Source organism: Chiloscyllium punctatum, chromosome 19 (assembly GCF_047496795.1).
Source record: "Chiloscyllium punctatum isolate Juve2018m chromosome 19, sChiPun1.3, whole genome shotgun sequence".
NCBI classification, from domain to species: Eukaryota; Metazoa; Chordata; class Chondrichthyes; order Orectolobiformes; family Hemiscylliidae; genus Chiloscyllium; species Chiloscyllium punctatum.
Genome location: NC_092757.1, coordinates 47,259,115 through 47,285,004, shown reverse-complemented (window position 1 = coordinate 47,285,004; position 25,890 = coordinate 47,259,115). Strand labels below are relative to the sequence as shown.

Below are 25,890 nucleotides of genomic sequence, written 5' to 3'. Positions count from 1 at the left end.
GCTCCTACACCTTACGACTTTATCAATCATCTTAATTCGCCATCCTCTGGTTTGCAGCCAGTGGAAACGGTTGCTCCTTATTTGCTCCATCCAAACTCGTCAGAATTCTGCACACCTTTATTAATCCTCCAGCTAACATCTTCCTCACAGAAAACAGTCCGGGCTTGTCCCGTCCACACGATGAACATTTGAATAAGAATGTGTGCAGGCCATTCAACCCCTTAAGCCTGTTTTACCGTTCAATATGGCTGTGTTTTAAATACTTCATTCCCACACTATCCCTGATAATCTTCAATATCCCCGCCAAACAAGAATCTACTCACCTCTCTGTTTTTAAAATATTCAATGAACCCCACCTCCATCACTTTATGAGGCAAAATCTCATAACACTCTGAGAAAGAATTCTCTTTGTCTCTGCCATAAAGTCACAGCACGGAAACAGACCCTTCGGTCCAATCAGTCTGTGCCAATCCCAAACTAAACTAGTCCCACCTGCCTGCTCCTGGCCCATATCCCTCCAAACCTTTCCTGTTTATGTACTTATCCAAATGTCGTTTAAACAATATAACTGTACCCACATCCATCACATCTTTAGGAGGTTCATTCCACATGCAAACCACTTTCTGTATAAAACATTTGGCTCTCATGCAGTTTTGAAAATCTTACTCCTCTCCCCTTAAAAATATGCTCCTGGTCTTGAAATCCCCCATCCTATGGAAAAGACCAGTAATTCTATCCATACCCCTCATGGGATCTTATGAATTTCTATCAGGTCAGCTCCTACACTCCACTGAAAGAAGTCCCAGCCTATCTTTATAAATCTAACCTTCCATATTCAGCAACATCCTGGTAAATCTCTTCTGAATCCTCTCCAGGTTAATCATCTCCTCCCTATCATAGGGCAACCAGAACTGGACACAGGACTCCAGAAGAGGCCTGTCCTGAAAGGACAACTCCTGATTTTTGGGGACCCCACTCACAAAACACCGTTCCTCTGTCTATCTTGTCAAGATCATTTAGTATTTTATAAACTTCAATCAAGTCACCTATCACTCTTGTAAACTCCAGTAGAAACCAGCCTCATCCTCATATAACAAACCTCTCATTCCAGGTATCAATCCAGTAAACCACCACCATCAGACTTGATCTATCCTTGAGCATTTCAACATTCTGTCGCTGAAATCTACCACTTTGTCTACTGGAAAGTGAAAACCACAGGGAACACTGTTGGCAGACAGGGTGTTCCACAGGGATGGATCCAGAGTACAGGATGAAAGATTCACGTAGACGATGGAATACCTTGAAACCACGCACCTTCAAACCCTCCATTCCCACCCCCGCCCGGCTAATAAGTATCATTCCACGAAGCTGAATCTCCAACTAAACGCCAAACCCCAAAACTGAAGAGATGAGGAGAGAATAATTGGGTTGTTGATAGAAACATGAATATTTATGGTCCAGAAGAAGGCCATTTAGCCTACCTTGGTTGTCAGCAAAAAGCCTATATCCTATCGAGCTTTCCAATTCTTGGTCTGATAGATAGAATTCTGACATTATGGAAACAGGCCATTCGACCCACTGGGTCCACACTAACTTCTGAACACCATCCCACCCAGAGCGAACCCCTATCCTATCCCTGTAAACCCCCTCCCCCCCACCATTTCCCATGGCTTCTCCACCTAGCCTGCACAGCCCTTGACACTACAGGCAATTTAGCATGGCCAATCCACCTAATCTGCACATGTTTGGACTGTGGGAGGAAACCGGAGCACCCGGTGGAAACCCATGATGTAGCTCTGTGAGGCATCAACTTCATATCCCAGTATCTTAGAGTCATTGTCGTCTACAGCATAGAAAAAAGCCCTTCATTCAGACCATTAACTCTGCACTGGTCAAAAGCAAACACCCAAACTGTTCTAATCCCAAGAATTTAATCCTTTCACAAAACCACTTGATCTTTTGGGAGAGTCAAAAAAAATAGCAGATTAAAAACTCAGGCTGATTTGGAAAACAAAGGGTTTGGAAATAATTTCTGAGATTCATCAATTCTCATCCTCTCAAGCAGTAAGCTTCAGGTCTCCTGCAATCTCTGGGCGAACAAATTGCTCCTCACCTCCCCTCTGATCCTCCCATCAATTATTTTAAATACATGGCTCCATATTGATCTTTCTGTAAATCAAAATAGGTCCATCCCACCCACTCTAAGGCCCTTGGAATTTTATAAACCGCAATTATTTCTTCTCCCTGTTTCCTGAGTTCCAAAGAAAGCAACCTCTAATCGCTCCTCAGACCTGGAATTCTCCAGCTCATCAAAAAGCTCCACATTGTACAACGTCAGAAACCAATTACAATAACCCAGGAATGCGGTGGCTTAGAATGGAATGCAAGTCCGATGTAGTCTTTACAAATCTTGTGGTGATAAATAGGTAAGTATTTTGAAAGATAAACAGAAAGCCATGGTGTACCTTTATTGTGATGACTATACTGTACTTCCATCAGAATGGTTCAACCTTCTTGGATTGCATTATCTCACAGTGCATTAAAACAACGGACCTTTGTTTACTTAGGAGCAACTCACTCTCTTTTTAAAATAATTTCCTTCTTGAGTTCTGGGTGTTGCCTTTAGATCTGGTGTCCATCTGTCTTGGTGAGGCATTGAATAATGAATGGAATTATTTTTGCCCCTGAGATACAAGGCCTTGAGCTGTTTGATTGCTGTGAAAGAACATGGCTGCCATGTCTGGGCTGCTCCCTATCAACTCTCAAACATACAACTGACAGGAAACGTTTGGCCATCCAGACTATCCCACAGACAGGGTTAGCTTCTGCATACATTCCTCACTCTACCCAAAGCAGATTAAAATCTCGGGCCAACTTCAAAAACAAAAGGGCTTGGAAAATTTCTCTCTGATTCCTTCAGATAATTCAAACTGGTTCATGGAGGTGAAATCTTTTCAATAAGTGATTGCCACCAGCAACTCTATTGGCCATTGCTTAGTTACCAGTGGCTAAACCAGATGATTTGCAGCCTCTTTAATAGCCAGCTAACTAAAGATGAAGTAACAAGTGGTACATGCAAGAGTTTTGAAGCGGTGTTTGTACAGAAGAAAGAGTGCAGCAACCTGACTGCAATTGAATATCCTCTGTCTCACCCTGCGAAAAGAATGACACAGCTGGATTGGGCAGCAAAGTAAAGGGCTTTGACATTATGACAGGGCACAAGGCAATAGGATTATCTGAAGACATGACATTCATGTTTTTGGATGCGTGGGACTGACAAGAGGAATCCAGACACTGATTTGCAATCCTCCATTTAAACATGGTTTGACGTCAAGTTTTGAAAATGGCCATCCCATCAAGTACAGGAGATTGGGAAGCATGAGCAAATTGTGGTGGTAAAGCTGAGTTAGTAGGTTTACAGGGTGTGTGTGGGGGTTGAACAGTTCACTCAAGTCTGGCAACGTAACACATATACCTACACCTTGCAGTCAGGATCTGTAGAGATGTTATTACACACCTCTGGAGCAAGTGGGACTAAAACCCAGGTGTCCTGGTCCAGAGGTGGAGCTATTACCACTGCAAGAGCCCTGGGCTGGAGCTATGGATAGTGATGGGAGAGGCTCCAATTTCTTCCCGACTGGTGGCTGACCAAGAATCTCTCCTGCCTGTTCTTAGCTCCTGCCTTTGGTATGTGTTGGAAAGACTTAAACACCTGAAATGCAGCCTGTTTGGCAGTCTTATGAAGTCCTAGAATGGAACTCAAACTGGGAGCTTCTGACACACAGACAGAGACATTCCCCACTACCCCACATGACATTCTATAGATTAGATATGATTTGGAGATGCCGAGATGATTTGGACACTACTTCCAATGGTGGAAAATGCAGAAACTATTCAGAACACAGTAATCCACTTGATTGGCACTCTATCCCCCACCTTCAACATTCACTCTCTCCACCACCGATGTTCAGGAGCAGCAGCACGTACTATCTACACAATGCACTGCAGCAACCCACCAAGACTGCATCAAGAGCACCTTCCAAACTTGCCACCTCTACCATCTAGAATGACAAGGGCAGCAGATACATGGGAACACCACCACCTGAAGGTTCCCCTCCAAGCCACTGACCTTCTTGACTTGGCAACTGCCTCACCGTCCCTTCACTGTCACTGGGGTCATATCCTGGAATTCCTATCAGTACTGTGGGTCTACCTACAGCACATGGGCTGCAGCAATCCAAGAAGGCAGCTCACCATCTTCTCCTAAAGGGGCAACTAGAGATGGGCAATAAATGCTGGCCCAGCCAGGGTGCCCAAATACCATGAATGAATGAAAAACAAATGAGGGGCTACACACTTAAGAATAAACATACTAAACCAAAGTGTCAATGGATATGGAATCAGGACAGCTTGGATGGAGTGGAGGTTCAGATCAGACATATGGATTGGAATATTTGGACAATTCAGAGGTTGTGTACCCTGTTCCTTCACTCAGCCAAGATGCAATGGTAAAAGGAAAGCCATGAGGCAATCAGAGTTCCTTCAGAATCAGATGATCTTTAACGGAGATTACAGGACAAGGACATGAAACTGAATTTATCACTATCATCTGATGAGACATTAGAGATTGCAAATATGCAGTTATTCTCACCTCCAAACGACCTGAGGAACGAGAAAATATTACTTGTCTCAAATCAGTAAATGGCACAGCAGTGAACCAGGGAGTGGGACTTACCAAGAGAATGTCTGCAACAATTGCCCAATTCAAAGCGAGGAAGGTCTCTCCCAGGGCGATGAAAACCTTTGGAAAAAGAAGCATTTTCAGTCAGAGTGTCATCCTGCACTACAATCCAACAGTAGGCAGTATGCAGTGACAACGGAGTTGCCAAGGAGATGACAATCATTGCTTTTGATACACTCTACCTTTAGCGCGGTCACTGGAATTTGAGTGTAACCAACAGATGAAACAGACCAAGTGGTTGCTGCTCACGAGCTGATTACAGCTCAGTCATGTTAATGCTTCAAGATAAAAAGATTCAAAAGGAATTGTGGGGGTGGGGGATGGTTGACAAGCCGGTCATACAGGAAGGCTGGTCAGTAGAAGGGACAGCACAATATCATTTGCATCCCGCACAGAGCTAAATACCAACAGCTGTAAGACAGGTTAAAGAGTCATCATGCTTGAGGCAAAGATTTACAAGACATCACACTGCCTGGGCCAAGCACACACAGAATGATACAAAACCTGGGCCAGGCACAGAGAGAATAATACACTCCCAGGCCAGGCATGTACAGAATAATACACTGCCCGGGACAGGCACACACAGAATGACACACTGCCCAGGCCAGGCACATACAGAATGATACACTGCACGGGCCAGGCACATACAGAATGATACACTGCCCAGGCCAGGCACACACAGAATGATACACTGCCCAGGCCAGGCACATACAGAATGATACACTGCCTGGGCCAGGCACATACAGAATGATACACTGCCCGGGACAGGCACATACAGAATGATACAAAGCCCAGGTCAGGCACATACAGAATAAAACACTCCCGGGCCACGCACGCACAGAATGATACACTGCCCGGAGAAAGTGAGGACTGCAGATGCTGGAGATCAGAGCCGAAAATGTGTTGCTGGAAAAGCACAGCAGGTCAGGTAGCATCCAAGGAGCAGGAGAATCAATGTTTTGGGCATGAGCCCTTCTTCAGGAATGAGGAAAGTGTGCCAAGCGGGCTAAGATAAAAGGGAGGGAGGAGGGACTTGGGGGGAGGGGTGTTGGAAATGCGATAGGTGGAAGGAGGTTAAGATGAGGGTGATAGGCCGGAGTGGGGGTAGGGGCGGAGAGGTCAGGAAGAAGATTGCAGGTTAGGAAGGTGGTGCCGTGTTCGAGGGTTGGGACTGAGACAAGTTGGGGGGAGGGGAAATGAGGAAACTGGAGAAGTCTGAGTTCATCCCTTATGGTTGGAGGGTTCCTAGGCGGAAGATGAGGCGCTCTTCCTCCAGCCGTCATGTTGCTATGGTCTGGCGATGGAGGAGTCCAAGGACCTGCATGTCTTTGGTGGAGTCAGAGGGGAAGTTGAAGTGTTGAGCCACAGGATGGTTGGGTTGGTGGATCAGGGTGTTCCAGAGGTGTTCTCTGAAACGTTCCGCAAGTAGGCGGCCTGTCTCCCCAATGTAGAGGAGGCCACATCGGGTACAGCGGATGCAGTAAATGATGTGTTTGGAGGTGCAGGTGATTTGGTGACGGATATGGAAGGATCCCTTGAGGCCTTGGAGGGAAGTGAGGGGGGGAGATGTGGGCGTAAGTTTTGCATTTCTTGCAGGGGAAGGTGCCGGGAGTGGAGGTTGGGTTGGTTGGGGGGGGGGCGGTGTGGACCTGACGAGGGAGGCGCGGAGGGAGTGGTCTTTTGGGAACGCTGATGGGGGAGGGGAGGGAAATATATCCTTGGTGGTGGGGTCTGTTTGGAGGTGGCGGAAATGACGAAGGATGATACGATGTATCTGGAGGTTGGTGGGGTGGTAGGTGAGGACCAGTGGGATTCTGTCCTGGTGGCGATTGGAGGGGCGGGGTTCAAGGGCGGAGGAGCGGGAAGTGGAGGAGATGCGGTGGAGAGCATCGTCAACCACGTCTGGGGGGAAATTGCGGTCTTTGAAGAAGGAGGCCATCTGGGTTGTTCAGTATTGGAACTGGTCCTCCTGGGAGCAGATGCGACAGAGACGAAGGAATTGGGAATATGGGATTGTGTTTTTACAGGGGGCAGGGTGGGAGGAGGTATAGTCTAGGTAGCTGTGGGAGTCGGTCGGTTTATAGTAAATGTCCATGTTGATTCGGTCGCCCGAGATAGAAATGGAGAGGTCTAGGACGGGGAGGGAGGAGTCTGAGACTGTCCAGGTAAATTTGAGGTCGGGGTGGAAGGTGTTGGTAAAGTGGATGAACTGTTCAACCTCCTCATGGGAGCACGAGGCAGCGCCGATACAATCATCGATGTAGCGGAGGAAAAGGTGGGGGGTGGTGCCAGTGTAGCTGTGGAAGATGGACTGTTCCACATATCCTACGAAGAGGCAGGCATAGCTGGGGCCCATGTGGGTGCCCATGGCTACTCCTTTGGTTTGGAGGAAGTGGGAGGATTGGAAAGAGAAGTTGTTCAGGGTGAGGACCAGTTCAGTCAGTCGAAGGAGGGTGTCAGTGGAAGGGTACTGGTTGGTACGGCGGGAAAGGAAGAAGTGGAGGGCTTTGAGGCCTTCGTGATGGGGGATGGAGGTGTATAGGGACTGGATGTCCATCGTGAAGATAAGGCATTGGGGGCTGGGAAAGCGAAAATCATGGAGGAGGTGGAAGGCGTGGGTGGTGTCCCAAACGTAGGTGGGGAGTTCTTGGACTAAGGGGGACAGGACCGTGTCGAGGTATGCAGAGATGAGTTCGGTGGGGCAGGAGCAGGCTGAGACAATGGGTCGGCCGGGGCAGTCAGGTTTGTGGATTTTGGGCAGGAGGTAGAAACGGGCGGTGCAGGTTGTGGTACTATGAGGTTGGAGGCGGTGGATGGGAGATCCCCTGAGGTGATGAGGCTATGAATGGTCTGGGAGATGATGGTTTGGTGGTGGGAGATGGGGTCATGGTCAAGGGGGCAGTAGGAGGAGGTGTCCGCGATCTGGCGTTTAGCTTCAGCGGTGTAAAGGTCGGTGCGCCAAACTACTACCGCGCCTCCCTTGTCTGCCGGTTTGATAGTGAGGTTGGGGTTGGAACAGAGGGAGTGGAGGGCTGCACATTCCGAGGGTGAGAGGTTGGAGTGGGTGAGGGGTTGGAGAGGTTGAGGCGGTTAATGTTGCGGTGGCAGTTGGCTATGAAGAGATCGAGGGCGGGTAAGAGGCCAGCATGGTGTGTCCAGGTGGATGGGGTGTGTTGGAGGCAGAAGAAGGGGTCGTCAGAGGGTGGGCGAGAATCTTGGTTGGAGATGTAGGCGCGGAGGCGAAGGTGGCGGAAGAATTGTTCGATGTCACGCCGCATGTTGAACTCGTTAATCCGAGAGCGTAGGGGAATGAAGGTGAGGCCTCTGCTGAGGACTGATCTTTCATCCTCAGAGAGGGGGAGGTCTGGAGGGATGGTGAAAACACGGCAGGCCTGGGAGCTAGGACCTGGTGTGGGGCTGGAGCTGGGAGTGAGGGAGGGGTTAGGCATGGGGGCGGGAATCGGGTCAGGGACTCCCGGGTCAAGCACATACAGAAAGATACACTGCCCTGATCAGGCATATACAGAATAAAACACTCCCGGGCCACGCACACGCAGAATGATACACTGGCCGGGCCAGGAACACACAGAATGATACACTGCCCAGGCCACGCACATACAGAATGATACACTGCCCGGGCCAGGCACGTACAAAATGATACACTGCCCAGGCCAGGCACACACAGAATGATACACTGCCCAGGCCACGCACACACAGAATGATACACTGCCCAGGCCACGCACACACAGAATGATACACTGCCCGACCCAGGCACACACAGAATGATACACTGCCCGCGCCAGGAAAACACAGAATGATACACTGCACGGGCCACACACATACAGAATGAAATACTGTCCGGGCCTGGCACTTACAGAATGATACACTGCCCGGGACAGGAACGCACAGAGTGATGCACTGCCCGGGCCACACACATACAGAATGATACACTGCCTGGGCCAGGATCACACAGAATGAAACACTGTCCGGGCTAGGAACGCACAGAATCATACACTGCCCAAGCCAGGCACGTACAGAATGATACAATGCTCGGGCCAGGCACGTACAGAATGATACACTGCCCAGGCCAGGCACGTACAGAATGATACACTGCCCGGGCCAGGCACGTACAGTATGATACACTGCTCTCTCCAGGCAGATACAGAATGATACACTGCCCGGGTCAGGCACATACAGAATGATACACTCCGGCCAGGAAAACACAGAATGATACGCTGCACGGGCCAGGCACGCACAGAATGATACACTGCCCGGGCCAGGCACGCACAGAATGATACACTGCCCGGGCCAGGCACGTACAGAATGATACACTGCCCGGGCCAGGCACGTACAGAATGATACACTGCACGGGCCAGGCACGCACAGAATGATACACTGCACGGGCCAGGCACGTACAGAATGATACACTGCACGGGCCAGGCACACACAGAATGATACACTGCACGGGCCAGGCACGCACAGAATGATACACTGCACGGGCCAGGCACGTACAGAATGATACACTGCCCGGGCCAGGCACGTACAGAATGATACACTGCCCGGGCCAGGCACGCACAGAATGATACACTGCACGGGCCAGGCACGTACAGAATGATACACTGCACGGGCCAGGCACACACAGAATGATACACTGCCCGGGTCAGGCACACACAGAATGATACACTGCACGGGTCAGGCACGCACAGAATGATACACTGCACGGGCCAGGCACGTACAGAATGATACACTGCACGGGCCAGGCACGTACAGAATGATACACTGCACGGGCCAGGCACACACAGAATGATACACTGCCCGGGTCAGGCACACACAGAATGATACACTGCACGGGTCAGGCACGCACAGAATGATACACTGCACGGGCCAGGCACGTACAGAATGATACACTGCACGGGCCAGGCACACACAGAATGATACACTGCACGGGCCAGGCACGTACAGAATGATACACTGCACGGGCCAGGCACACACAGAATGATACACTGCCCGGGTCAGGCACGCACAGAATGATACACTGCACGGGCCAGGCACGTACAGAATGATACACTGCACGGGCCAGGCACGCACAGAATGATACACTGCACGGGCCAGGCACGTACAGAATGATACACTGCACGGGCCAGGCACGCACAGAATGATACACTGCACGGGCCAGGCACGTACAGAATGATACACTGCACGGGCCAGGCACGCACAGAATGATACACTGCACGGGCCAGGCACGCACAGAATGATACACTGCACGGGCCAGGCACGTACAGAATGATACACTGCACGGGCCAGGCACGCACAGAATGATACACTGCACGGGCCAGGCACGTACAGAATGATACACTGCACGGGCCAGGCACGCACAGAATGATACACTGCACGGGCCAGGCACACACAGAATGATACACTGCACGGGCCAGGCACACACAGAATGATACACTGCCTGGGCCAGGCACGTACAGAATGATACACTGCCCGGGTCAGGCACGTACAGAATGATACACTGCCTGGGCCAGGCACGTACAGAATGATACACTGCCCGGGTCAGGCACGTACAGAATGATACACTGCCTGGGCCAGGCACGTACAGAATGATACACTGCCTGGGCCAGGCACGTACAGAATGATACACTGCCCGGGCCAGGCACGTACAGAATGATACACTGCCTGGGCCAGGCACGTACAGAATGATACACTGCCCGGGTCAGGCACACACAGAATGATACACTGCACGGGCCAGGCACGCACAGAATGATACACTGCCCAGGCCAGGCACGTACAGAATGATACACTGCCCGGGCCAGGCACGTACAAAATGATACACTGCCCAGGCCAGGCACACACAGAATGATACACTGCCCAGGCCACGCACACACAGAATGATACACTGCCTGGGCCAGGCACGTACAGAATGATACACTGCCCGGGTCAGGCACACACAGAATGATACACTGCACGGGCCAGGCACGTACAGAATGATACACTGCATGGGCCAGGCACGCACAGAATGATACACTGCACGGGCCAGGCACGTACAGAATGATACACTGCACGGGCCAGGCACGCACAGAATGATACACTGCACGGGCCAGGCACACACAGAATGATACACTGCACGGGCCAGGCACGTACAGAATGATACACTGCACGGGCCAGGCACACACAGAATGATACACTGCACGGGCCAGGCACGTACAGAATGATACACTGCCCGGGCCAGGCACGTACAGAATGATACACTGCACGGGCCAGGCACGTACAGAATGATACACTGCCCGGGCCAGGCACGTACAGAATGATACACTGCACGGGCCAGGCACGTACAGAATGATACACTGCCTGGGCCAGGCACACACAGAATGATACACTGCACGGGCCAGGCACGCACAGAATGATACACTGCCCGGGCCAGGCACGTACAGAATGATACACTGCCCGGGCCAGGCACGTACAGAATGATACACTGTCTGGGCCAGGCACGTACAGAATGATACACTGTCTGGGCCAGGCACGCACAGAATGATACACTGCCCAGGCCAGGCACGTACAGAATGATACACTGCCCAGGCCAGGCACGTACAGAATGATACACTGCACGGGCCAGGCACACACAGAATGATACACTGCCCGGGCCAGGCACGTACAGAATGATACACTGCCCGGGCCAGGCACGTACAGAATGATACACTGCCCGGGCGAGGCACGTACAGAATGATACACTGCCCGGGCCAGGCACACAAAATGTGTCAATGTACAGAATGATACACTGCCCAGGTGTTTTGTTTATGGATTTGCACAATTCCTTAACATCCTGATGAACCTAAACCATAAACTCACTACAGCTTGAATACACCTTCTCTAATATTATACCAGTTTTGTCACTGTAGTCAAGCAATGAGTTATATATGGTAGGTGCTGAATTATACAAGCTCATAAATTCTCAGACTCTATATTAGTTATGACTCTTATAGAAGGGTCTGTAGAAGGCTGTAATACACCAGTGTGTGGAATACACTGTCTGGGCCAGTTCCACACAGTTGCTCAGTTGTTCAGTGTGTGCAATCTGTTAACTATGTTGCTAAAGAAATCCTGAAATCGAGAAATCCATTTTTGACCAACAGCAGTTTCTGCCATTGGTCGTGCGATTAGACTACTCATTTGCACAGGGCTTGTGAGCGAACTTGTCTTTTTTTTGTGGATCTGTCTGTGAGAAAAAGCAGAGAGTCAAAATCGTTTCTGATCAATGTGAGTGCTTTACCTTGGGAGCAGACATATAGAAAGACGTATACATGTGTGAAGCAATGACTGTGCATGAGGGACTCTCCGTTAAAATCCGTGCACATGGCATTACATAGTCCTGTCAGTGACTTCGATCAGGCAACACTGGTTCGTGTATCGTGGGCCTGAATCTTACCATGATTCAGGCAATGTGTCAATTACAGCAAATTTCATGGAGGCTTTCCTCTCCGTGAGGCCTAGTGAGGTTTCTCACATTGTCGTCCCAAACCTGACTGCTTAACTACCCACCCCTACCCCCACCCCACGGCACCTTTCTCATCCAATACTAGCCAGATTCCACCATGTGCTGCAGCCCAAAGAACTCCCTACTGCCTGGGTATCCTGAATGGACTGGCATCCCTGGCAACAGTGCCATCTTCAAAAGGCACTAGACCAAAACAGCCTAGTCTAGAGCTGACCCACACGGTTCAGGGTGTAGCAGAGAAGGGATAATGGGCACTCCACTTTCCAAGCAGGGCGCTGCTGGATGCAGGGAGGGGGTAAGGTTCATCCTCTACCCCCTGGACCAGCAGAGAAGGACACAACACTAGGCCATGGCAGCCTGGGCCAAGACTGCCATCTGGGTCAGTGCAGTGTGGAGGAATACCCAGCAATGTAAAGAGGTGATCAATGAATGTTTCCTCTCTGCCCAGTTAAGTGCCACCATCTTCTATCTGATACCTCCCACTCTGAAGCAACTGTACCCAGCTTCCACTGAGGCTCCTGCTCTCCCAATCTTCCCTTCCTTGCTCTCACCCGCCCCAAACCCACCCCCACTCTACTGACCACACATGGGCCTCGGTGCGGCCTACTCACTCACTTGGCATACCTCACCACCTGTCATCCACCCTTACCAGCTGGGCCGCAAATTTTCATCTCATTTCTTTCATTCCAGGAGAAAACAGCCCACAAAACTGCTGGTGGACTTCCAAGTACCCCTATGGTGTGGAAGCAGACCATTCGGCCCATTGAGTGGACATCGACCTACCTTGGAGCATCCCACCAAGGCCCACCTCATCCCTGTAACCCTGCATTTCCCATGTCTCATCCACCTCACCTGCACACTATAGGGCAATTTAGCACAGCCAATCCACCTAAACTATACACAGTTGCATGGTGGGAGGAAACTGGAGCATCCGGAGGAAACCCACGCAGATTCGGAGAGACTTGAAGCTGGAGTCGAACCTGGATTCCTGGTACTGTGGGGCAGTAGTGCCAACCACTAAGCCACTGTGCCACATGCAGGTAGGCACTGAGTAAGGGGGAGAGCAAGTGAGCAGCCTGGTCCAGTCTGTGGGTTGGGAGCCTGTGCCTGGACACAGTAACCAGGAAGCAGCATCGCAAAAAGTTGTAATCAGAGAGAAAACTATCTCTTAATGAGGTGCACTGTGCAGCCACTGGGGGTGATAGTGAGCAATAATTCCCAATAATCGATATTTCCCCACTCCCCAGTGAGTATCTGATCTCAGTGCCTAGAATTCTGATGGAACATGCAGCAAATTGGTCCCGACATTGGGAAAGGTCTTGTTTAACTCCTCACAGGACTCTCCCAGATTTCCCATCATCACCTTCATCATTCAGGGCTCTGTAAGTTTCTGCTCAGTGGGTTATGCATATTGTGGAGAGTGGTGTGTTCTAGAAGCCTGTGTAATGTGCAGATACAATTGTGTTTCCTCGTACATGGCATGGTGGCACAGTGGTTCAATTCCCACCTCAGGCAACTGTTGGTGTGGTGTTTGCACATTCTATCCCTGTCTGCATGGGTTTCCTCCCACAGTCCAAAGATGTGCATGATAGGTGAATTGGTCATTATAAATCGCCCATAATATTAGGTGAAGGGATAAATGTAGGGGAATGGGTCTGGGTGGGTTGCTCTTCGGAGGGTTGGTATGGACTTGTTGGGCCGAAGGGCCTGTTTCCACACTATAAGTAATATAATCTAAACTGGATCAGAGAATGCCACAGAAGTAACACTGGCTGTTCAACCCATCATATAGATCCTTAGTGTTTGTATATACTGGCTGTGGTGTTTACTTCAATACACACTGTCAACAAACAATGTAGGAACTGGCGAGTATATGATTTGGATAATTAACTTAAGAAAAGTCTGAGATAAATTATTTCAAGGGAATTTTAGGGATAAATTGCAGGAAATGCTTTCTTCTGAAAAAGTTTGCCTCTTTAAATAATGTATTTTTCCTGCAGGAATTGGGTTAGATGGCACCTGTGGGGAAGTTAGTTAGGCTTAGTGCTGACAGGACCTATAAAAGATCATGAAATCCTGTATTCATGTGAACCTGTAACTCAGCTTTCTCCAGGTTTTAAACTTGTTTCACTTTTTATTACATACAGTGTCACCATCTACTGGCTGGAAGATATATTACTGCCTTCAGCAGCCATTCAGACCCAGCAATACAGCAGTGTTAGTAAACACTTGCCCACTCAGTGTGTTGCAGTCCTTCCTGCAGTATCCATGCAGCAGCTTTGTATAATGATACACCAGGATTTTGGCTATAACTGTGGGCAGGGCAAAACCCCAAATTACTTTATTATGAATAACATTGTCACTGAGAAAATACTCAGCTTCCAGTTGTCTTCCTCTATTGTATGTGTTTGTGTTGTCTGTGTGTCTGTCTGCGTTCCTGAACCCATGTGTGTTTCTGACTCTGAATCTGTTTGTGTGTGCAACTCTGAACATGTCTGCCTGTGTGTGTGTCTCTCCCTTTCTGTCAGTGTTTGTGTTTGTGTGTGACTCTGAATATGTGTTTCTCTCTCTCTCTCTGGATATGTGTCTTTGTGTGTCTCTCTGTTTGTGTGTATGTGTCTGAATCTGCGTCTCTATATGTGTGTATGTCTCTCGGGGTGAATGTGTGTCTGAGTTGCGTTTGAGCCTCTCAGTCTGTGTCTCTGTATTAGTGTGTGTCACTCTCTGCCTGTGTGTATGTGATTCTGTCTGTGTGTGCATGTTTATCTGTGTGTGCCTTTCTGTGTGTCTATACATGCGTGTATATGTGGAGGAGGGGAGGGGTGATGTGGGGGCGGGGGGGGGGGAAGTTTCAGTTATCAATAGAGATTGGACATGAGCACTGTCTCAGGAAGTCAGTAAATGATCACACCTTCAAATTACCAACTCACAGCTCCTGAACAGTTCCCTTTATTTAAAATTTCAAATGAGCTACACACAGAAGAATAGAAAATCAAGGTCACGAGCCTGGCATCAAGAAGCCCCAGCAAGATGAAAGTCAGTGGGGACCAAATGGAAATCTCCCTTGTCACACTTATCTCAAAAAGACGACAGCTGTGGTAACTGGAGGTCACGTGTCTAGCTCTACTTGCAGGGAAATGGAAACAATCTCATGCACAATGTGAGATTTCCCCAGGGTCTTGGCCAATCTTATGCTTCAACCAATATTACTAAAACTGATCATATAATTATTATCACACTAGAATTTCTGGAGCTTGCTGTGTATAAATTGCCACATTTTATGCATCAAAATAGTAACTACATTTCAAAAACCAGTTGTGAATCTTTGGGAAGTCTTGACTATGTGGATTAGATTAGATTACTTACAGTGTGGAAACAGTCCCTTCGGCCCAACAAGTCCACACCAACCTGCCACCCACCCATTCCCCTACATTTACCCCTTTACCTAACACTGGATAATTTAGCATGACCAATTCACCTAACCTGCACATCTTTGTGACTGTGGGAGGAAACCGGAGGAAACCCACGCAGACACGGGGAGAATGTGCAAACTCCACACAGTCAGTCGCCTGAGTCGAGAATTGAACCCGGGTCTCTGGCGCTGTGAGGCAGCAGTGCTAACCACTGTGCCACCGTGCTGTGCTATAGAAATGTCAATTTCTTCTTATGAAAAATGTAAATTATTAGAAGCAATTCTTATTAGTAGTTCTGTCACATCTTGTGATCTCCTGATGAAGTTGTTCTTAACCAACTATTAAAGTAGATCAGAGCAGCTCCTAGAGGCTTAATTACAAAGGCAGTACTGTAGTTAAACCAGAGTAATCAAAAGCAGTAATAGAAAGAGTAATGTCAGGACTAATTCAGAGTATTATAGAGTGATAGTAAGAGTGATGCACTATAAACAGTGATATCAGGATTAATATCAGGATATAATATCAGTGATATCAGAATTAATATCAGGTTTAGAGTAGTATAGAGCTATTTCAGGAGTAATTTCGGGTTTCATTAAGAGTGGTGTAGAGTAATATCAATACTTACATATGTCGCTGCAGTGCTATGTTTAGCCAGTACAATGGCAAGGTAGAGGCAGGGACTAGAGCTCAACATGCCCGCTGCACAGATGAGAGGGTCAGCTCTGGAACTCTTCTTTTTAAAGTGCTTTGAAAGTGCAGCTCCAATTCCGATCCCGAGGATTCCGGTCACACAGGTTATGGCTCCAAATATTAAACTATACAAAGCAGAAGTGAGGGTGGAATATAGAGTCACTGCAGTGAGCAATGGGCACACAGCAGTATCAGCAGCATGAGCTGATACAGCATCAATACATCCAGCCTCCCTGGTAATGCTCAGGCTGCGCTGTGATCCTTTACATTCCTCTGTTTAAGAAATGGAAGTTTACAACCCCTACACTCCCAAACGATAAGTTCGCCCAACACCTCAGGCAAATCAGAGTGAATTAAAGGACCTTTCCAATTAAGTGCGTGTAAAAAGTATTGTCGCAAGGAAGTTATGCATTGAGGTTCAAGTCACCACAATTTGTTGGATAATTTCTGTTTTTCTGCTGTTAGCCTCGTAAAAGCAGGTTCTCACTGACCAAGAAACAATACCATTCGGAAAACTGTAATTGTTTTAAAATGACCAAGTACCTGTAATTGGTTTGAAGAACACTCGAAAAGAATGTTTAAGAGTTCATATCAATTGTAAAGGAATCAAATGTAATTTTTGCTATATGAATAAGTAATATGAAATACTGGCCCATGTGACCTATCAGCACTTGCCCTGGATGCACTATAAACAGAAGGTGCGATGTGGATGCAAATGGTCCAAAACAAAAATGTTTGCAACAGAGAAGGCACACTTACAGGTTGTGAATTTGACAATTCTGGTGTTATTCCAATGTTTTACCAAAGATGGCTAGATAGTTTAAGAAGGTTCATTAAAGGCATCAGGTAAGAGTCTTTGGGGAATCAGTGAGATTAAGACTGTCATGAGGGGGTTCTGCAGCAGTTTGCCATTTGGTTTTTAACTGTCCTGGGGCCTCAGGTAAAGTGGACCTGGCATTGAAAGTGACTTAAAAATCAAATGGATTCTGTAAGAGAAGTAAGAGATCTCACATCCTGGAGGTTGAATGGGGCAGACTGTGGTAGTTGTGCAAGGAGTTAATACGAATACTTGCAATCTCATTGCATAGTCTTTGTATCTGCTACTCCATGTGACATCTATAGTTCATACTGATTTACCTGTTAAATCATATTTACTTTATGAGGATTCTGGTTCATGTTAAAATAGAAGTTACATAATGTGCAGTCCTATTGGTAATTTCTTCATTTCAGGATCATTTGATATAGTTGGTTGGCTTGGTTCTGGGTTTCCCTGTGACGATCCTAACATACATATAAGAACATACAAATATAAGAAATAGGAGCAAGTGTAGGCTATTCAGCTCCTCAAGCCTGGTCTGCCATTCAATACAATCATGGCTCATCTCCCCTTCCCTGTCTGCTCTCCATTACGAACTAAAAATCGATTCATCTCCTCCCTAAACTCACTCAATGTCACGGCATCCACCACACACTGATAGTGAATTCCACAGACCCATGACCCTTTGAGAGAAGGAATTTCTCCTCATCTCTGTTTGAAATCTGCCACGTCTTATCCTCAAACTATGACCTCCCATTCTAGATTGCCCTACAAGGGCAATATCCCTTCTATGTCGACGTTGTCAGTCCTCTTTCACAACTTTCATACCTCAATTATATCGCCTCTCATTCTTCTAAACTCCAGAGATTGGCCTAAACTGCTCAATCTCTCTTCCTAGAGACAATTATCTCTGGAATCAATCCAGTGAGCCTCCTGTGAATTGCCTCCAATGCAACTACATCGCTTAAGTAAGAGGACTAAAACTGCACACAATTCTCCAGGTGCTGTCCCACTAATGCCTTGTAGAATTTCAGCAACAGTTCTCTACTTTGATACTCTATTCTTTTAGTAATAAATGCCAAAATTCCATTTGCCTTCCTTATTACCTGCCGTACCTGCAAAACAGTTTTTTCTGATTTAATTGGGATTTTGATTAAGAAAAAGAAGGAAGCAGATGTCAGGCACAGATAGCAGGGATCGAGTGAATCCTTAGAAGAGTATAAAGGCAGTAGGAGTAAAAGTTAAGAGGGAAATCAGGAGAGCAAAAAGGGGGCATGGGATAGCTTTGGCAAATAGGGTTAAGGAGAATCCAAAGGGATTCTACAAATACATTAAGCAAAAAAAGAGTAATGAGAGAGAATAGGGCCCCTCAAAGATCAGCAAGGCGGCCCATTTGTGGAACTGTAGGAGATGGGGGTGATATTAAACAAGTATTTTGCATCAGTGTTTACTGTGGAGAAGGACATGGAAGATAGTGGGGAAATAAATAGTGACACCTTGAAAAATGTGCATATTACAGAGGAGGAGATGCTGGACGTCTTAAAATGCGTAAAGGTGGACAAATCCCTGGGACCTCATCAGGTGTACCCTAGAACTTTGTGATTGCTCGGACCTTTGCTGAGATATTTGTATGATCAATAGCCACAGGTGAGGTGCTGGAAGACTGGAGGTTGGCTAACGTGGTGCCACTGTTTAAGAAGGGTGGTAAAGACAAGCCAGGGAACTATAGACCGGTGAGTCTGACATCGGTGGTGGGCAAGTTGTTGGAGGGAATCCTGAGGAACAGGATTTACATGTATTTGGAAAGACAAGGACTGATTAGGAATAGTCAACATGGCTTTTTTCATGGGAAATCAGATCTCACAAAACTTGATTGAGTTTTTTGAAGAAGTAACAAAGAAGATTGATGAGGGCAGAACAGTGGACATGATCTACATGGACTTCAGTAAGGCATCTCACAAAGTTCTCCATGGTAGACTAGTTAACAAGGTTAGATCAAATGGAATACAGGGAGAATTAGCCAGTTGGAACCAGTGGGCTTGAAGGTAGAAGGTGGTAGTGGCAAAGGGTTGCCTTTCAGACTGAAGGCCTGTGACCAGTGGAGTGCCACAAGGATTGGTGCTGAGTCCACTGCTTTTTGTCATTTATATAAATGATTTGGGTGTGAACATAGGAGGTATAGTTAGTAAATTTGCAGATGACACCAAAATTGGAGATGTAGTGGAGAGTGAAGAAGGTTACCTCAGACTACAACAGGATCTTAATCAGATTGGCCAATGGGCCAAGGAGTGGCAGATGGAGTTTAATTTAGATAAATGTGAGGTGCTGCAAATCAGGACTTATACACTTAATGGTAAGGTCCTAGGAAGTGTTGCTGAACAAAGAGACCTTTGAGTCCCCTTCATAGTTCCTTGAAAGTGGAGTCACAAGTCGATAGGATCGTTTAGTATGCTTGCCTTTATTGAGGATAGAGCATTGAGGATAGGAATTGGGAGGTCATGTTGCAGCTGCGTAGGACATTGATTAGGCCAGGTTTGAAATATTGCATGCAATCTCCCTGTTATATGAAGGATGTTGTGAAATGTGAAAGGGTTCAGAAAAGACTTACATGGATGCTGCCAGGGTTGGAGGGTTTGAGTTATAGGGAGAGGCTAAGTAGGCTGGGGTTATTTTCCCTGGAGTGTTGGAAGCTGAGGGGTGACCTTCTAGAGGTTTATAAAATCATGAGGGGGAGGGATAGGGTGAATAGCCAAGGCTTTTTCCCTAGGGTGGGGGAGTTCAAAACTAGGGCACATATTTTTAAGGTGAGAGAAAAAATTTTGAAAAGGACATGGGGGCAATTTTTTGACACAGAGTGGTTTGTGTGTGGAATGAACTTCCAGAGGCAGTTATGGATGTGGGTACAGTTACAAAATTTGAAAGGCATTTGGATAGGTACATGAATAGGAAAGGTTTGGATATGGACCAAATGCAGGCAAGTAGGACTGGTTTAGTTTGACAACGCAGTCAGCATTGATTACGTGCATTGGCTGTACTAAATTGCCCATAGTGTTCAGGGATGAATAGGTTAGGTGCATTAGTGACGGGAAATGTAGAATGGGTCTGGGTGGGTTACTCTTCACAGGGTCGGTGTGGACTTGTTGGGCCAAATGGCCTGTTTCCACATTGTTTCCACAGGACAGAACCCCACTGGTCCTCACCTTCCACCCCACCAACCTCCGGACACATCGTATCATCCTCCGTCATTTCCGCCACCTCCAAACAGACCCCCACCACCAGGGATATATTTCCCTCTCCACCCCTATCAGCATTCAGGAGAGACCACTCCCTCCGCGACTCCCTCGTCAGGTCCACACCCCCCACAAACCCAACCTCCACTCCCGGCACCTTCCCCTGCAACCGCAAGAAGTGCAAAACTTGCGCCTACACCTCCCCCCTCACCTCCCTCCAAGGCCCCAATGGATCCTTCCACATCCGTCGCAAATTCACCTGCACCTCCACACACATCATTTACTGTATCCGCTGCACCCGATGTGGTCTCCTCTACATTGGGGAGACAGGCCGCCTACTTGCGGAACGTTTCAGGGAACACTTCTGGGACACCCGCACCAACCAACCCAACCGCTCCGTGGCTGAACACTTTAACTCCCCCCCCCCACCCCACCACCCCTCCCCCACTCCGCCAATGACATGCAGGTCCTTGGTCTCCTCCATCACCAGACCATGGCAACACGACGCCTGGAGGAAGAGCGCCTCATCTTCCACCTAGGAACCCTCCAACCACAAGGGATGAATGCAGATTTCTCCAGCTTCCTCATTTCCCCTCCCCCCACCTTATCTCAGTCCCAATCCCCGGATTCAGCACCACCCTCTTGACCTGCAATCTTCTTCCTGACCTCTCCGCCTCCACCGCCTCTCCGGCCTATCACCCTCACCCTCACCCTCACCTCCTTCCACCTATCGTATTCCCAACGCCCCTCCCCCAATTTCCCTAACCCCTATCCTTTATCTCAGCCCGCTTGGCACACCAGCCTCATTCCTGAAGAAGGGCTTATGCCCGAAACGTCGATTCTCCTGCTCCTCGGATGCTGCCTGGCCTGCTGTGTTTTTCCAGCACCACATTTTTCAATTCTGGTCCCCAGCATCTGCACTCCTCACTTTCTCCCAGGGGTAAATATAGAGTTGGGGAATGGGTTTGGGTGGGTTTCTGTTCAGAGGGGCGGTGTGGATTTGTTGGGCCGAAGGGCCTGTTTCCACGCTGTGGAGAATCTAATCTAATCTATAATGACAAGTTGGATCGAAGGGTTTGTATCTGTGCTGTATTGACTCTATGACTCCTCTCTGTCCTCCAGCCTAGAAAAATCTGTCAGATCCATGCAGATTCAAGATAACCACAGGCAGAGATTAAAGGGAAAAGAGGAGCAAGCAGAGAAGTCTCCCTCTGTCCCTATCAGAATGACTGCCACTCAGCCTCCCAATGTGCTGCCATTTAATCGTCGTAATGGTAAGTGTTGTTTCAAGGAGTGGGACAAGGAATTGAGTTTTCAAAAGATTTCCACTTCGGGAGAGGCACCATGGAAAGGCTGGCATTTATTGCCCATTTTCTGTGGTTGATTTTCATCCACAATTAAAGAAAAATGTGCTTGCACTGTGACAGCTCACTAGACCGAGTGCTGGGATGTGGGGACTGTCCTATAATGAGAGGCTGTGTAAGTTGGGCCAATATTGTCTGGTGATTTAAAGAATGAAAGGTGATTGCGTTGTGTGAGAGAGAAAGAGAAAGAGAGAAAGAGAAAAAAAGAGAAAGAGAGAAAGAGAAAGAGAAAGAGAAAGAGAGAAAGAGAAAAAAAGAGAAAGAGAGAAAGAGAAAGAGAAAGAGAAAGAGAGAAAGAGAAAAAAAGAGAGAGACAGGACTCAGAAGCTGCTTGCACAGAATCAATGCTGAGGGATTGTTTCTTCTTCCAGGTGGGGAATAGAAAACGCAGGGTGGGGTACACTTCCACGCAGGGTAAGGGTCAGATTGTTTAGGACTGAGATGTAGAGAACTTACTTGACTGTAAAAAGATGGTGATGGAAATACCTATCCCGAAGGCTTATGGGTGTTCTATCCTTAAGTATGTTTGAGACTGGGAATAGACAGAGCTTAGGAAATCCCACCCTACAGGAAGCAGATGGGAAAATAAACGTGAAGCCCAGGTTCAGCCATGATCGTTTGGAATGGAGGAATTGAATCATTGTTCTGGAATGACCTAGACATACCATATCTTGAATTCTTACTCAGCACTTCTTGAAGCAAGGCTGATTCGCAAGTTTGACATCCAGCCGGGTTGATATCCATTCTACAGGCCACTAAGACTCAAGTATACTGGCTTAGGAATGGAGTTCACGTATAGGCCAGACTATGCAAAGGAGGCCACTTGGTTTTCCTTCCTTACGGGACTTAAACACAGGAGGGTGGCAGGAACATTTACCCCACACTCCACCCTTCCCCCCAAACTCCAAACTCCAAACTCCAAACTCCAAACCCCACACCCCACAAAAGCCACCAAAATGGCCATAAAAATTCAATTTGGGGGAGAATCTCTAATCAGGGAAAGGTCACTCCCATCATGAACTAGAGTAGGCAGAAATGGGGAGGAGCTGTGTTCCTCCAATCACAGGTGACTTCTCTCTCATATTAATTGCTGAGAGGCTCAGAAAGAACCTATCAGCAATGAACATGGGAAGAAACAGTGTGTGATAGGTGGAGCAGTGAAGAGGGGAAGTTAGAAGGAAAATGAGTGGGTGAGTCAGTGGGGCTGGGGCTGGGGCTGGGGCGGGGGCTGGGGCTGGGGCGGGGGCTGGGGCTGGGGCGGGGGCTGGGGCGGGGGCGGGGGCGGCGAGGGGGGGGGGCGAGGAGGGGGGGCGGGGCGTGAGAGTCAGTGAGTGAGAGACAGAGAGTGTGTGTGTGTGTGACTAATTAAGTGAGTGAATGTGTGCATGACTGAGTGAGAGAGAATAATATATGCCTGTCTTATACCCATTAAATTACAGTGGTGTATAAGAAATTAATTAGTAACTAATTCATTATAAGAAAGTAATGCTTTTCTTATGTACTGTGACTTTAAATGAATTGGAAAATTGGTAATTGTTGAGGATATTGACGAATTATTCTAATTCTGCTTTCACGCGCAGCCAAATTGCTCACACTACAACACAAGCACTGAGATATTATTATGACATGACTGACTTCACCCGATAAATGAATAAGGAGACTCTGAAAAACAAAATTAGCCTGGGAAAATCTAAAAGTTGCTCTTGAAAGTTAAAAAAAAAATTGTGCCCTGGTTCCTTACAGGAATTCAGTATATAATTAGTTTTTTTTGTCCAGGCCTTGGATCTACTCTGCATACCAACAGCCCCTGAATGATTATGGTCCATTGAGAGACGAGTTCTGGCCACACTTACCTGTCCTGTGACTTGCTGGCTGTGTGCTGAGGCGTGGCATTGGTGTCCTGTGCTCGCAGCAGGAAGATGGGTGCCCAGAATCCCAGCGCACCCGTTGTGAACGTGACTGCGGCAGTGCCAAAGGATGACAGTACAAAACTCCAGCTGGAAACAGAGAATGAGAGGATTTACTGGGTTTTTCTAAGAGGGACAGGGTCTCCTCCCACTCACCGAGCTTCGTTGCGAACAGCAGACACCTCAACATCTCCTTGACCGAAGGGAGGCACGATCAGCACAGTCCACCATCCAGTCTTCCTCTGGTCTTACAGCAGAGAACAAAGATCTGTACAGCACAGGAACAGGCCCTTCGGCCCACAATGTTGTGCCGAACATGAAGCTAACTTAAACTAATCCCTTCTGCCCGCCCTTGGTCCATAATCTCTCCATTCCTTGCATATTTAAGTGTTGATCTAAAAGTCCCTTAAACACCCCTGCCTTCACCATCGGCCCTGGCAGTGTGTTCCAGACTCGTACCACTCCCTATGTAAAAGAACTTGCTCCTCACATCTCATCTGAATGTTTCCCCTCTCACCTTAAATGCGTGCCCCATAATATTAGACATGTCAGCTCCGTTAAAAAGATTCTGACCATCAATCCTATCTATGCATCTCATACTTTTAGAGACTTCCATCAAGTCTCCCCTCAGCCTCTGCTGCTCCAGATAAAACAACCTGAAGTTTTCTAGCCTCACCTTATAGCTCACACTCTCTAATCCAGGCAGCGTCCTGATAAACCTCTTTGGCACCCTCTCCAAAGCTTCCACATCCTTCCTGTATTGCAGTGACCACAACTGAATGCAATACTCTAAGTGTGGCCTAACCAAAGGGCACGTCTCCTGCCCAAGTTGAATTGGGCCTTTTGTCCTAATTAGCCAGAAATTCTAACATTCCCCATTCACTTGAGGAGGGGATTTGTAACTCAGGCAGCCTCGCAGCCTTGTTGATGTGAAAAGTCTGAAATCATATCACATTGAGGCTCCCAGCACAGAGCCTTTGTCACCTTCACATGGAGTCAGAGGTCACAGGTGAATCTGAGGAGGTCTGGGGAGTGGGCCTGTTCAAGGAATCATTGAGAGAGGCTCTGACCTCACCTTTTCAAGTGTGGGGTTGGGAGCAGAAGGGACATTTCTCAATCTGGGAAAATGTCAATAAGTAAGGTGGGGGGGTGGGGGGGTGCATGGCATGGTGGCTCAGTGGTTAGCACTGCTGCTGCCTCACAGTGCCAGGGACCCTGGTTAGATTCCAGCCTCGGGTGACTGTCTGTGTGGAGTTTGCACATTCTCTGCGTGGGTTTCCTCCGGGTGCTCCGGTTTCCTCCCACAGTCCAAAGATGTGCAGGTCAGGTGAAGTGGCCGTGCTAAATTGCCCATAGGTTAACTGTGCTAGTCAGAGGGAAATGGGTCTGGGTGGGTTACTCTTCGAAGGGTCGGTGTGGACTGGTTGGGCTGAAGGGCCTGTTTCCACACTGTAGGGAATCGAATCTAATAGAATCATTACTAGTTCCCATGGAGGGCGTTAGAGTGTTCCACCAAATATCATCACTAATATTCAGACTATCAGTGAGTCACTGTTGGTGATAAAGGGAAAGTTACCACTTACTGTTAATTGGTAGTGCAATGTCAGTGGGTTCCTATTAGTTGCTGGTGGAATCAATTTACGAGCAAATCATTGAATGTTTCCAAAAAGGAGGTCTTACAGCAAAAGGGATCAAAGGAGAAAGGTGAAAATGGGCCGGAATTGGATGATCAACCATGATCATATTGGATAGCAGAAAGGCTCAAAGGGCAGAATGGCCTACTCCTGCTCCTATATTCAAAGATTTTCCCATCTGGGAATCGTTCAGAACAAACAGCCTCCTCACCAGATCCTTCTGGGCACCACTACCTACCTCCCATTGTCTAAAGGGTCTAATTTCAACAACATGGAGTTTGATGGCTTTGTGTGTGGGAAATCATGTCTCACAAACTTGACTGAGTTTTTTGAAGAAGTAACAAAGAAGATTGATGAGGGCAGAGCAGTAGTTGTGATCTATATGGACTTCAGTACGGCCGTTCGACAAGGTTTCGCTTGGGAAACTGATTAGCAATGTTAGATCTCATGGAAAATAGGGAGAACTAGCCATTTGGATACAGAACTGGCTCAGAATTCGAAGACAGAGGGTGGCGGTAGAGGGTTGTTTTTCAGACTAGAGGCCTGTGACCAGTGGAGTGCCACAAGGATCGGTGCTGGGCCCTCTACTTTTTGTCATT

General features: G+C 47.8%; 1 protein-coding gene across 2 annotated transcripts in view; it reads right to left on the bottom strand.

The window, feature by feature from the left end:
• Positions 1-25,890, bottom strand: part of LOC140491317 (protein spinster homolog 3-like) — a 137,572-nt gene that overhangs the window by 53,605 nt on the left and 58,077 nt on the right. For both annotated transcript variants that reach the window (XM_072589329.1, XM_072589330.1), the window contains exons 7-9: positions 23,604-23,747; positions 16,275-16,464; positions 4,736-4,801 (exon numbers count right to left, since the gene is read on the bottom strand). In XM_072589329.1, coding sequence (XP_072445430.1) covers positions 4,736-4,801; positions 16,275-16,464; positions 23,604-23,747 — 400 coding nt within the window. The remainder of the gene's footprint in view (positions 1-4,735; positions 4,802-16,274; positions 16,465-23,603; positions 23,748-25,890) is intronic.